This window comes from Rhopalosiphum padi, chromosome 3, assembly GCF_020882245.1.
Source record: "Rhopalosiphum padi isolate XX-2018 chromosome 3, ASM2088224v1, whole genome shotgun sequence".
In the NCBI taxonomy this organism is placed as follows: Eukaryota; Metazoa; Arthropoda; class Insecta; order Hemiptera; family Aphididae; genus Rhopalosiphum; species Rhopalosiphum padi.
Window position 1 is genome coordinate 35,467,876 of NC_083599.1, and position 15,171 is coordinate 35,483,046.

Below are 15,171 nucleotides of genomic sequence, written 5' to 3' on the forward strand. Positions count from 1 at the left end.
TTATTGATTTACTTTAAGAAAAAGGTGTAAAGAACTTTTTATATTTGTAGAGTTAATTATTATTATTCTTACATTAAAATTTAAAATTGATTTTTTTGTTTAATATTGAACGTTACTGTTTTAACTATGTTAAGTATTAATTGTGTGTTAAACTTTAAAATTGTATATTTTTTCACCTACGAATTTAGTAAAAAATTGAACTAATAAAACTTATAAACGAATATTGTGTTTTTGGTATTTTATACCGCTTTAAGAAAAACTTATGTGAAAATAGACATAAATTATTGATTTTTTTATCTTAATCAAAATCTTTGCAAGTAGATTAGTAGAAAACACAATAATTTACAATTAATATTTTATGTGTATTATAATGGTATACCTATAATTATAATATATGTAAAAGCTTTTATCTTAATACGGCATTAGTAACTACACATTATTATTGTAGTTATAATTAATTGTTTTTGTTTCAGTTACTGTAAAAAAAAACCCAACGATATTACAACGAAGAGTCATATAATTAATTAGTTAAATAACTTTAGAAACTATGTGATGATTTTATTATGTTATAAGTACCTATACTATACATATGAATCCATTTTAATGATACTATATTTGTGATTAATTAATATATTATTCTATGATATAGGTACGAGTACAACAATAATAAAATGTATTTAATACTTAGCAAACCCTTCCGTCCTATCTAATACTATTTGTCTGGTTTTATTATTTTATGGTTTTTATAGCTACTTAACATATATTATAATGTGCAGAAGATACTAAAAAAAAAGAAGTTAAAGAAGATTTTATTCTCTACAATTACCATACTCTAGGTATCATTCAAATAATAATATTATGTAAATAGGTTATATTATATATAAATACATACATTAGAATATGTTTTAAGTGAAGCGAAAAATGTATAATAATATATTATAAGTTATTAAAACAGTTCTCGGTGACAGGGCTTTTTTTCAATTTTTATTTTTTCCATGTTATAATTTTTTTATTAGACATAAACAGAGCGTTGTACAACGTGGAAATATCATTGGGTTTTCGTTTTAATTTATCATCTCTGCTCTTAGGATTCATTTTTAAGCACATATTCTATTATAGATGAATCAAGTTGTCATGCTGTTTTGAGAATAAAATTGAATTAATAATTTCTAAAAAGTTAGAAATATTAGTTTTAGGAACACTTTTTTATTGGCCATACTTTATTCTTACTCATTATTATCACTCTGATTTTACTTATTAAAGGTCTTGAAAATGCAAAACTGTGTTTCTATAATAGATTTCTATTGAAATTCAAAAATATTGAAAATTAATAGTTTGAATGTTTTTTTAAGCTATTCAAATGTTTAAGTATGCGTATACTGTGATATTGCCTTACTGTTTCAGATTGATTGTTTGAATATCATAATTTTTATTTAATTTATTAGTATTGCAAACGAATCGATAAAAAAAACTATAAAATTAACATAGCTTCACGTGACATACGTACGTTGCGAGTTCAAAAATGTCCAATTCACTCTAAATGTTGTTTTCATATTTTATTTTTAAAACTGTTGTGTACAAGTAAAAAATCCGTCATCGGATATTTATGATTCGTCGAATTATTGCATTGACTAATGATGCCAAGAAGTGTATAACCTATTTCGAGTAGTATTAACTAGCGTAATTGGACGTTGAAGTCGATCTGAAAGAACGTGAAAAATATGTTTTTAAACAGGACCACTTTCCCGAATCCGGGGCCGAAGGGGACGCACACGCCGAGTGTATAATAAATAATATTATAATAACTGTACAGCATCGTTAGTGTGTGTTGTGTGTGGATGCGAGGCGAGAATGGTTGGTGGATCGCCCTGTATATAATATTATAATGTGTCCAGTGTGCCGGGTCGTCATGTATACCAGTCGATGCGTTATGGTGGTCTTACGTGTTTCCTAATTATATTATCCATAACATACAAAGCAAACTCTGAAACTTAAAAGAAACTCACCCGAGGCAGCAACGCCGGCTGATGCCGCTACGAATGAGCGTCAAGCGCTCTGTTATTATATTGTAATATTATTTTTGGTTAAAATAAAAAAAAAAAAAAATGCGCGGATATAACAACGAAAATATACAATGTTAGTGGTATTCATGATAATATTATTATACAGGACGTGTGCGGACGTATATGTGTTGTATTATTTAATATAAATAGTTAATACGCCGCCACAGATAATTTACTGTTTACGTATGCTCTGTGTATTGTATGGACAGGTAAACTCGTTTGCAAATAACATTTGAAAGATGTTTAATGCGATAAAAGATTTTCATGAAAATAAATTTTTACCATAAACAGGTCTTGTTAACTTGCATACGATTCATCATTACGTCATATGGTATAAGAAATTGTAGGAGGATGGAAGTAATTCATTTGATAAAGTCATTAGAGCAGGGTAGTTCAAGTAGCTCTAAAAAGAGTAGGTACTCCCGAGTCCTATAAGTAAAAAACTCAACAAAAAAATAACATGATTATTATTATTATCAATATTAAACAGTTTGAACAATTTACAGATTGATCACAGTTATTTATACTGACAATTTTTATGAATCTAATTAGGTAATTAATCTAAAATTAGATTATTTTGAGAATATGATTATTATATTATATATTGGTAAGTATCTAATATAAATCAATATCTAATAGCCAGATAATTAAATGGAAAAAAAATATCCAGTTTTTTTATTCTTCAGTTGCAAATTCTTCCGATGTAACTTCTTCCGTAATATCATCTTCAGTCATTTCATTAAGCGAATCTTGGCACTGAAACTGAATTTATGTTTCATAGACTACATCCGTTTTTTGGTGGTTATATATTAACAGTTTATTCTATTAAATACTAATTGTACTAATTTATTTAATCTATACTAATAAATTAACCGTAAAGTACGTAAATACGCAATGCTCGCAGCTGATTATTGAAAAACATAAAATTACAACTCACCATTTTTTCAACGAGTTCGGATATATCTCTCTCCCCAGCTGCAGTATTTAATAATTCAGATTTTTTCCAAGAATCATCGTTATTATGAGTTGACTTGAAATTTATTTTAGTTTTTTGTTCACGGTTTTTACCTTCCCTGATCTTTTCTAGTCTACTTTGCCTATCAAACATCTATTGATCAATAATAAAAAAATTAAAATTTGTCGTTAACTGTATTCCCGACAAATATTTATATCTGTGGCTTATATTAATTTCTACACGAATCATTAAACTATTTTCAGATATCAAACATTTTTCTACAAATTTTCATTCAAGATGTAAGAATTTAATAATTAGGTTCAATTAAAATTAAATTCAGCTAATGGTATAATAAAAAAAAAAAATAATAATAAATAAATAGTAGATAATATATATTATGAAAAATAATAAAATAATAATAATTTCCTTACTAGTACTAGTAGGTATACAATATGCAAATATTATTAACAAAATTATAAATATTACGAAAATTCAGTTAAACAATTTATTTTTTTTTAATTTAATTTCCTACCAGGAAAAAAATGTAATTGTGAGATTATTAGTTTTATAACGTTGGTGACTTAATTTAAAAACATAAAATATGAAAATATATTTCAAAAGTTCAAATATCAATTATAAAAAAAAAAAAACCGTTTAAAAATAAATTTAAGAGAGACCTATAACCAATCAAGATTTTCTATTATCATAGTTCTAAAGTTTAAAATTCTAAGCTTCAAATAACTCTCTTTTTTGGGGGTGGTCACAAAAAGAATGTGTTCTTTAGTTTGTTGAAAATATAACTTATACTACTATAACCTATACTACGCGACTCACAGCTGTCAATCGAACTCTATCATATGGTCCGGGAGTCACAAACCAATCGTTCATTTCAACCACGCGTGTTTTACCACAGTCATCACCGACGGCTAACAGTGTTCCGTTTTCATGGCAAGTAATACAATTTAATTTCTTGTCGGCCAACTAAATAAAAAAAAAAAAAACTAATATAAATTGAATTTCTATTCGTTGTCTCGTTATCTCTGTTTTACGGTTCTTGTGCACCTTAATTGAAAGTATCGGATCTTGTTGGTTCTGTAAGATATCCCAACATTCCATGAACCCATCGGATCTAGTCAAATAAAAAACTGAATTCTTTGAATTGCTCCATTGGCCGTCGGTTAATCTTTCATTGTGATGTCTATAATAGTAAAATATAATAATAATATGACGTGTATAATAAAATACTTAGTTGTTTCTACTGTTTTAATATTGCTATTTATATAATATATGTACTTAGTCCACATTATGGGTGATTCCTTTACCTCTTCTGACCATATAGTTGCCTGCCAATTGCAGACGGTTAAAAAGTTTTTTAAATACCCCGGATTACGTCTCAATGCACGTATGGAGCCAGGATGGCATTTATATGTAAATGGTAGTTTTTCAGACGCTGTTTTGCCCTTACGGTTTCCATCAAACACCTTTCCATGGCTTGTGCCAATCTACTTTTAAATAATAAAAAACAATGTTTTATTTTTCATTTTTAGATAAAAATAAATAATTTTTGCAATTATAAGTGTAATATTATATTTTAAATAAAAAAAACTAAATTGTTATCTCTACTGCATGGGGATACATTCAATATTGATTTTATCCATATGATTTATTAGGTTATCTACAGGTGGTTCGTGATGTCATAGTAATGCTCTCCATGTCGAACACATTTATAGAACGACCTTAGCCAGAAGACATAATAATATATATGTCAATTTCAAATGCTGTTTCATCAATGTGAAAAATAATAGATGGTTTTCGTATAAAAATATTTAGAAAAAACTCTTGTCTCTTTATATTAAGTCGTTCATGCAATAACAATTATGTACCTATTATTATGCTGACCAATATGCTAATATTTTGTACTATTATACATACTGAAATTTTTATTTTCGTATCTTAATCTTAACCATACATTATATAACAGGTAAAATCATAACAAACGCGACCAAAAATAAAATTTAAAGTTTCCGTGGTTTTCATGACATTTTATTCCCGCTTACTTTCAGCTGAGTTCCGTATTTTAATTTTTAAATATAATAATCAAATTATGTAAAACGTATGTCCATGTACCTATATCAATTATCATATGTTTTATTTTGTATGATTAAAAATAACCATTATTTTAGTTATCAGTTGTTTTTACGATCATTTGTGAAGGACGGCCAATACTAATTAATAAAATTTTAATATAATTATAGAATGTTTATCTCGTGTAAACACTTGTACAGTTGTGTACGTACCACGAAGCGTATTGGAATCGAAAAATTGTATTCCAAGCAAGTGGCTCCATCAGTCCGGCCCGATTGAATCCATCCCGGTTCTTCTTCAGTTCTCGATAAATCTAAGATCAATTTGTCCGTAGATTCTTTGAGGTTTCTGATATCCCACCATATGATCTGTAAAATACATCGGAATAGTCGAATTGCACTTATTACCTACAAGGAAATGGTCGAATTGCAGTTGGATTGAAAAAAGGTAATGACCGAACTGCACTCGGGTAAAAATCAGGTAGTGGTTGAACTGCACTCGTTCAAAAAAAAGAGTTAAAATGGAAAAAACGTGGAAATTTGTTACGTAGAAGAACCACTTAATTTACCTCGGAAAATGATTTACCCCCTAAAATGCATGATCATTTTATTGAAATACTTTTTTTGAGCCCAAGTGCAGTTTGACCACTATCTGCTTTTTTACCCGAGTGCAGTTCTACCATTACATTTTTTAAACCAAAGTGCAATATTCAACTAAAATAAGTGCAATTTGGCCATACTCAAATATATCAAAATATGATGGACTTTATTATTAAAGATATGTCCACACCCTAGTGAGCCTAGACGTTAGTTGTAAAATATAAATTCACAAATTATTTTTTTTTCATTACATTCTGGCAAGTAAACATTTCAACAGAAAAAAAATAGTTTTGGTGAGTCCATTTTTTAGTTTGAACTTGAATTAAAAACTGATACGATACTAGTACAATTTTTTTATTTTTCACGCTTCTGACGATTTTTCACTTAACTAGACATAAATTACTAAGTGCAGATGTATTCCATCACTTCGTTTAGGATGTCTCTTTTATCTTTTGAAATAATCAAATATGTGGACAATATATTTTTATATTGATAATAGATAAATTTGACCCAATCATTCATTAATATAAACTTACCTGACCATCTCTGGAAGCTGTCATAAATTCTGAGTTAGTCTTGGATTGAATCCATTGAAGACTAAGTACTGAATCGTTATGACCATTTCTTATTTCACTGATGCCAATATTTTTAAAACTGTTTCGCATGTCCCACAACGCGACCTGACCATTCATTAAGCCACCAGCGAGTAGTTGTCCGTCTCTGTGGTGGAACTTAATATTAGTGATCGGGCATCGTGACTCCATCGTAAAATATGGAAAGGTAAACATCTCTATAAAGTCAAAACATTCATACATCATTCAATGTATGTTAAGAAAGTTCATCAAAAATAAAAATTTGTAAAAATATTTATTAATCAAATTTATTATTTATAAAATATACGTCTGCCGAATAAAATGTAATACTTATTAAGTCCAGAATTTGATGCTAGCTTTCACATTTTCTTGGTAGTAATAATTTATAGTTAAGCTAAGTATGCCAATTATAGTGTACGTTTATTATAGTCCTATACTAAAGTCCTTCATTGCCCCACCCTTCGATTAATGCCTTTATTACTAAGAGTTTTATTTATTATCATTTAATATTCTTAAAATATTTATAACATTTTAAAAACGATTTTACAAAAAAAAACAATATAATTTTTGTATTTATTAAAACAAATTAATAATTATTCATACTTTCCATATTTTCCCCTCTATGCTCGACTGAGGGGCTTTTTTGGTTTAGACATTTAAACTAATATAAAATGTTTAAAAAATAATACTATTTTATAATAACATTTCGAAATAGATTCAAAATTTCAAATTTCTATAAATAACTTAAAAATATTTCAAATAAATAAAGATATAATACAAAGATTTTGTGGAAATTTCAAATATCCAAAGTTATTCGTTTTTGAGTTATAACAAAAATCAATTGGTTTTGCTTAAAAATTCTCATTTTTTTTTAAATTTTGTTTTAGATTCTCTTGATTATTTTAAAAAGTACCGAGAATTTTTTACTTTCGACCCACACACCCGATATAATTTCTAGCAAGAAATATAAGATGAAAACAATGCATTTATATTTCTCAAAAAAAGTACGACAAACACAAAAATGGAAAAAAACACACATAACCATAATATCAATACAATTACAATTATTGTTATTATTGCTGTTTTCATTGTCGACGCTTGTAATCTTTTAAGAAAAAATAGTATAAATATTCTAAAAAGGTAGGTAAGTGAGTACCACTCAGCTGTAGTACCTACATTAGGCGTTGAGTGGTTCACGATTATAGATCTTATTATATTTGAATTCATTGTTCGTTGTATACGAAAACCGATTCTGAGCAGAAATAGTTTATCAGACTATGTCACCAAGGTGATCATGATTTTTTATGTGACAATTGAATTAATTTATTTCACTTTAGTATTATAGTAGCCAGTGGGTTGATATAATTTTTTCCAAAAATAATGCATTTATTGTATTAATAATATTTTATAGTTATTATTATGTGATATGTGAAGCAGTGTTGTTGAAAACCCCCTTCAATCAAGCCGTCCAGTCCTGTAATCAATTATTAATATAAAATATTCTTATAAATAGCTCAAAATAATTTTAAAATTTAATCGTAAATAAAAACAATAAAATAAACATTTGGTGGAAATTTCAAGTATCAACGGTTATTCAATTTTGAGTTACATCAAAAAAACGAGATCCATTTCGTTGAAAATTGGATTTGCGTAAAAATTTCCTTTTTTCCTTTTAACATTTTAGTTGATACTACATATTTTAAATTGTTCATTAAAATGTTATATTTTTACATAATAAAAAGTACAAATGATCACTTAATACAATTTTCAGTTGACAACGCGGCAAGCTATTTTTATTTATGTTTCTTCTCTAAAATATCTATAATGGGAATGATTAACCTATGTATAAGAATTATTTGTAATGACATTTTGGAAATTCAAAATTTTAAGACCCATTGAGATTTTATCGATAGTTAAAAATTAAATACTATAATTGTTATTAAATAAATCATATTTTATAATTATTTGTGGCACCCTGCAAGAATTATGAAATATTTGTGTTTATAATATACCTAATATAATATAATATTTATATATGTATATATTTAATAAGAGTTGATCGATTCCTACAAAGCATATTAACGTTTTAAAGTTTCCAAAACATAATCAGCAACATATGAAATTTACTTTTCATATAGACATCCTCATTTATTTGGAAGCGTGTGGTTAAAACGGTCGCTGACAAATACAATGTCATAGTCATGTTTATCGATTCACGAAATAAGTACAAATAGGGTCCACCATTATTTTTAATCTGATTAATTTAATTTAACTCGTATAAATTTAGCTACGAAATGACTTTCAAAAACCAATTATCTGCGTATTTTGGGGTACCTTATTAATATAGAGGTGTGTTAATTCCCTATAACACGTCTTGCACCGTCGCTTTTTATTTCGAAAATATAAAATGCGTTTTAACTCGTTATTTTGTGTTGAATATGTATAGTACGCAGTAACCCTTCTATGTGTGATAAAATAATAAAAATAAAATTACCGTTAACCATAGACCAATATAGATGGAAAAATTCCCCATTCATTAAACCATTATTTTATAAGACAAAAGTCATTTTAAACTTTTTCTTATTTTTATTAACACGGCTACTACTACTGCTACTCGGACACCTACTGAAAATGTTTTCGTGGCGATTTTTTTTCTCGGTAATAATTAGTAAACTAATATTACTGTTGTAACCTTATGGTAGATGTATAACATAATAATATAATCGTATGAATTTTAAATATTTACTACCTTACCCGTGTCAAATACGTAGGAGTTAGGACTGTTATTCGGATCGTCCATATGGAATCTCATTTCGGAGTAACTGACCGCAATGTGCGTGCTGTTTTCCGACGACCAAGATATGTTACGTACCGGTCTCACCGAATCGCACGGGTCTAACAATATCGCCATCGTCTGATGAGACGGAAGTTGTGTTCGAAATTCTTTAGTTTTTGGATCGGTAAAGTATGGTTGGAATATATCTATTGCATTGTTTTGTCTTATGAAGTGTTCGGTGAGCTGAAATTAGTCACGCGGTTATTGAACATTCATTTACGTGGGTATAAATAAAATGTTTCTTCATAATATTATTTTATTTAATAGATTAAAAACGTATGGTATATCATAAGTGAGGATTATTATAGTATACTGTGCGATACGTTGTATCACGACTAATTTTTCTATTTATTATACGAATAAAACATACATTATTTAATTTTTGTTAAAACGAATGGGACGTGGGAATTGTAGTATTATTATAATATAATATTCGCGTTATTTTAATACTACAGGTATTTGAAGATATTATTTTTGCAAATATATTTACATACGACTGACAACGTCTTAACCGATTCTAAATACAGTTTATCCTTTTCCGCTTTCCGCTTGAATCTGGATACTTGTTCCGGATCGTCCAGGTGTACGTCAACCGGCCAGCCGCCTTCCCTATGTAAAATTCCGCGATTCACATACTTCACGCGTATCGTATTGGCCTAGACACGCACAGTGTAAAAAAATCGTAATTTTTTACTCGTGAAAAACATATTATACCTCGTGTTCCGACCATTTGATGGTTTCGATAGTGGTCTTGTCAACAGGATTCCTCTGTATCCAATCTTCCTCCAAGCTGAGGTCTGGCATCATATCTATCATCATTGTTGGCCCAGTGTTGTGGAATCGGCATTGTCTGCCGTAATCACTCCTTTTTTTTTCGTACGTATACATTTTTTACGGTTTCAAGTAGAGCACGCGATAATTGTCGTTTTTGACAAAAAATAAATAAATAAATAAAAGGAAAAAATTATATATTATTAAACAGACTCAATTACTCGTATTTTTAGCAATAACTCGTTGAATATTTTTTTATACGTACTAATGGTCGTCATAGTCACAGTTTATTAATTATAAATACATAAAGTACCTACTAAATGTATTTTATATATTTTTTTACATACAATATGTTTTATTGATAAATCATCGTATTACCTAGACGATTTCACTCAATGTGTCCATTCGCGTTGAATACACTAGTATTTTTCATTTACATTAGTAACCCAAGAAGTACTCTAAGACTACATTTTCCATACTTCACGTGTGCACCAAATATAATGTATTTTAATTCTTATAATATAACGATTTTGAAAACAATTTAGAATTTTTTTACACGAAAAGATACTCACAAATGAATATATATTATATAGTATATATTTTAAGAACGTCTGTATTTCTACCCACTTAAGCCAGTAAAATGCAAACTAATGTGTAAACAAACAGAGTGAAAAATAAAAACAATTTTCTTAATATATATATTATGTAATTAACAGATACCTGCATTTGGTTAAAATTAAACACACATTTCCCAAAAAATATGTAAGCATTATTATTTTTTATTTAACAATATTGTTATTTATTTAAAAATATGTTTTATATGATTTCACTACGTTATTATTATACAATGACAACTATATAGGTACACAAATCAAAAAATTCAATTCTTACCAATTTCAAAAAATTTAAGTACAAAATAAATATACAATATCATAATAACCATAATCGTATTAATCGCACACAATAAGACCAATATTACAACAATATCAAATGAGCACATACTTCTGGCGCTTATTACTGAAACAGAAAAATATATAGTGCAATCATAGCAGATACAGAATGCTTATTTATAATAACTTTACTCAATGTAACCTCTGGTTATTATTTTTCATCATTTATACTCAGACATTATTGCCACTATTTAACCTCACATTTTAACGGCATCACTCGTACAATGTCGTTTGACTTGGGTGGGCTGATTCGGCACGCGTGGTACGTGCCGAGGGGGCTTGAACTTATTAATTGCCTAGGTTTTCATCTAATGTATCATTTAGATTAGTTAACCTAATACATCATTACGTTGATATAATAATAACATATACGCATCCCATATCGGCATCTATCACTTGAACGAGTACTTATATATACACTATAATATTACGTAGATATATAGATTATTATGTTCGGCATACGCTCTATAATAACACGCATAACTATTATAATAATCGTATTATTATATATTTTAAAAGAATAAAAAGTATTACTTACACTCACCTGTTTTCTGATTATAAACCATAAACTATATGTTTAGTTTTAAAATATAATTATTCGTTTTTCTGTATTATTATCTCTTCACATATTTTTTGATATTAATGTATAATTTGTTTAGATACTTCGTAGATAGTTTTTATATACATAATTAAATACTAGAATCTATTATCTAGTTTAATACATTTTTGTACCATAAATTATGTCTCAAATCGTAATGCTCTAAGTAATGTCGAGAAGGCAGAAGCGTAGAGGTAAAAATTAAACACAAATTTCCCAAAAATATGTATGTATTATATTGAAACGTTTAATACTATAATACATTTTCAATAAAATTGTCATCGTAACAATCAACAATATTACAACTACCGTACACCGGCTACTGTTTATCAGATATAATAACGGTCAATACTCATGAATACTTTATACGAGTTATTAAATAATTAATTTCTATACCACTCGACAAGGGATTAATTTATTCGATGTACGAGGAATTGATTATTGGACTATCTAAATAAATATAAAATTAGAAATATACAATTTTGACAAATTTTTGAATATTTGAATAAGGAAAAAAAACGATTTTAATTATTGGGTTTTTTCGGCATTACATATATTTATATTTGCTACCCACAAAGATATTTTCAAAATGTTATAATTAATTTTAAACTATTATCATGCCAAGAACTTACTCGTGATCTTTTACGGTATCTGGGTTAGTATAGACTTAAAAATTAATATATAAATAATTTATGATGTACATGACATTGTATAGAATAAATTAAATTAAAATAATTTGAAAAAATTAAAAATTCAACGTCTAATAACTAGTTGCTTAAAACAAATACATTTTATAGAACATAATACAATATGTGTTTTTGGTGAAAATTAATTAAATTTACCGCGTTACTAATTGAAAAACAAATTACCTCATTTAATACATAATTAGTATATAAATATATTATAATAATATATTTTGATTGACAGACCGCATCTAATTAGAATCGATTTTGTATGTAATGATTTATCATTGAATTTTAATTTAATACATCATCTACTCAATTATAAGGTACACTCGATACATCAGAACGAGTACCACCGTTTTTTTCTATTTTTCTCGATTATTTAAAAAAAAAATGTTCTTTCTCCCCCTTCCACCTACACCACCTTTTTAAGCTCGATCTAACTTTCTAGCACAAAGACTCAAGGATTGTAGCATTTTGACAACGCCAAAGAAGAATACACTTTTTTAAACCAGATGCATTTCACAATTAACCTAGTTTGGAGTTGAACACACAAGGGGCCGACGTTATCAAAATACGTGGTCACACACAATCAACAAACGCAGCATTTCCTAAAGTGTGTTATAATATAATATCGTACGATACAATAAAAGAATCCTTATTCGATCAAAGTCAATGAGAAAAATATTTATAACTTCTACTTACATGTGTACACCAAAATTAAATGCCACGCTAAAAATACGTTATTCTCGTTTGTATAATCGCACTGCGAGTGGAACGCTCGTGTAAACTCGTACGTTTTCCCCACAACGTGATATGTAATAAATAATAATATGTATTCATGGTATATTTCGGGGCAACAATTGCCACGCGATCGTTGTAAAATGTTTATTACACCGAAAACCGAACCAATCACGATCCCTAGTCCCTATCGCCGTATAATGAGCAGGACGATGGTACCCCATACAATATTATTATATAGTGTGCGTTTTCAAAACGCGCGGAACCGTTATAAGTGTTTGTTGAACACAAAACGGTTTATTAAAATGTAGGTAGATACCTTTAGGGTAAAAATCGAAAATTCATATTGAACATAAAACGGAGGAGAAGTGTTTTTTTGATTTTCGCATTATAACACGACGCGTTGCGCGCCGTACATAATAATATATATATAAGTATATGTAAAATATTATGTATCGAGTCAAAGGGAAAAATTCGAAAATTAACTACGTAATTTATTTATCCGCACTCAAAGCGGTGGTATTGTAATTATTGCGAAATTATTAAAACACCGATCGTATTAAAACACGGAAATAACTCGTGTAACTTTTTACGGGGCCGGCGCGTCCCGTGAATATTAACCACCGTAATATTATATTATGTATGTAAATAACATAGAATGGGATGAAACGTTTTGCAAAGGAAACTCTCTCGTGCGCGTATGAAAAACTTCAAAGTCGATAATCGGCGGATTAGGTTCGTATACTTTGTACGATAAAATATATTATAGTTTTAACCGCTTTAAGTTTTCCGGGGCGTTGGACGATCGTAGGTGAAAGAAGATTCGTTTTCGCGCGCGCGTGTTACACGACGGCGCAGGCGAATTCGTCGTCGCTCCGCCGAGTGTTATGCGAATATATTATATTATTATCGTGTTTAACTCGTTCTTTAATCACGACCGTATACGTCCCTATACCGCCAAAATTCGTATGTTATTAAATAATTGCCCATTACTATTATTATTATTATTATTATTGTAGTTGTTGTTGTCGTCGTGTGCACAAATATCGTGTGTATTTATATGTGTACCTACTAAAACGCATGGGCGTGTCGCGGTACACGGCGAGTAACAGACGCGTTCAACACCTCGGCAACGTCGAACAACACTAATATTTAAATGATATTACGCACTAGTACAACGATCGCGTAGTCGACTGGCGGTATTTTTTTTTTATTTTTTTTTGGTTTTTATAGACGTTTTTCTTCGTCTAGTCGACGCGTACCATTTATACACTCTGTTCAGACGTCCGTGGAAAATCACGTATGATAAAATAATAATAATAACACAACCCATATATACCTACCTACTGCGTAATAATAAAAAAAAAATACAAAATTATACGGGTTACGACGCGCACTCGCACTTAACTGCGTCTCGTAGGCGTTCCGAAGAATGTTGTATAAACATTGTTAAATGAATGTTGAGAAGGAGTAGCTCGTCGATCCGTCCCCGCCCGTAATTACATACATTATCACACAACACGCCGCGTTATGTGTCATGTGCGGTCGTACGCGCGCGCCTTGAGGGACAATATTTTTTTATTAGGTATATGTAGGTATCCGTGGTAATAGGTACTGCCTATCGTATTTTTAGTATAGACCGGGCCGGGTCTCTCCCTTGTTATGGAAAATAAAAGAAAAAAACTATAATTAAAAAACGAGAGGCTAAAAAATTCCGTATCGTGGATTTTTCGTTAAGTGGCAGCGATGTTGAACGAACTAATTCTCCGTTTGTTCCCAAATCCGTGTACGATATACGTAAAAACGTGTGCGGTGCGAGTGTATAGTAGTGATGTGTAGGTATAATGTTTTACTCAATCGTATCCCGCCGACGCGGTGTAACAATACTGCTATAATTACAGGTGGAACGAGGAGGAATGGAAAAAAAAATAATAATACCGTCGAAAACCCGGGCACATAGTCGCATTCCTCAAGGACATGCATTTTTTTCGGTCCACCCAGCGGATAAATAAACAACACGCTATATTAATAACAGGTGCCTGTGATATCTTACCCCGCCCACGCGGTGGCATATCTAAAACCGCGTTTTTTACACAGACCTATAATATTTGCTCGAACACTCGAACTTTACACAATAAGCACTTCATATTTTGACGCGACCGTTTTGATTTCTGCGGGTAACGTTTTCAAATCATTTTCGTATATTTGATATAATAATATCTAATGTGTTTAGTATAAAAAAAAAATTATGTCTACAGAGGAGATGATCTTCAAAACGATAACCGATGGTCTGCATC

General features: G+C 29.4%; 1 protein-coding gene across 1 annotated transcript; it reads right to left on the reverse strand.

Annotated features, from left to right (window-relative positions):
• Window positions 1-2,513: 2,513 nt before the first annotated feature.
• On the reverse strand, window positions 2,514-15,171 carry LOC132927733 (dynein intermediate chain 3, ciliary-like). Its single transcript, XM_060992319.1, has 10 exons — window positions 9,846-15,171; window positions 9,626-9,787; window positions 9,050-9,314; window positions 6,239-6,492; window positions 5,316-5,471; window positions 4,312-4,520; window positions 4,081-4,216; window positions 3,853-3,999; window positions 3,001-3,171; window positions 2,514-2,825 (listed from the first exon to the last, which is right to left on the reverse strand). Exons 1-10 carry the CDS (start codon window positions 10,017-10,019, stop codon window positions 2,739-2,741), a joined length of 1,761 nt encoding a protein of 586 aa, XP_060848302.1. The 5' UTR covers window positions 10,020-15,171; the 3' UTR covers window positions 2,514-2,738.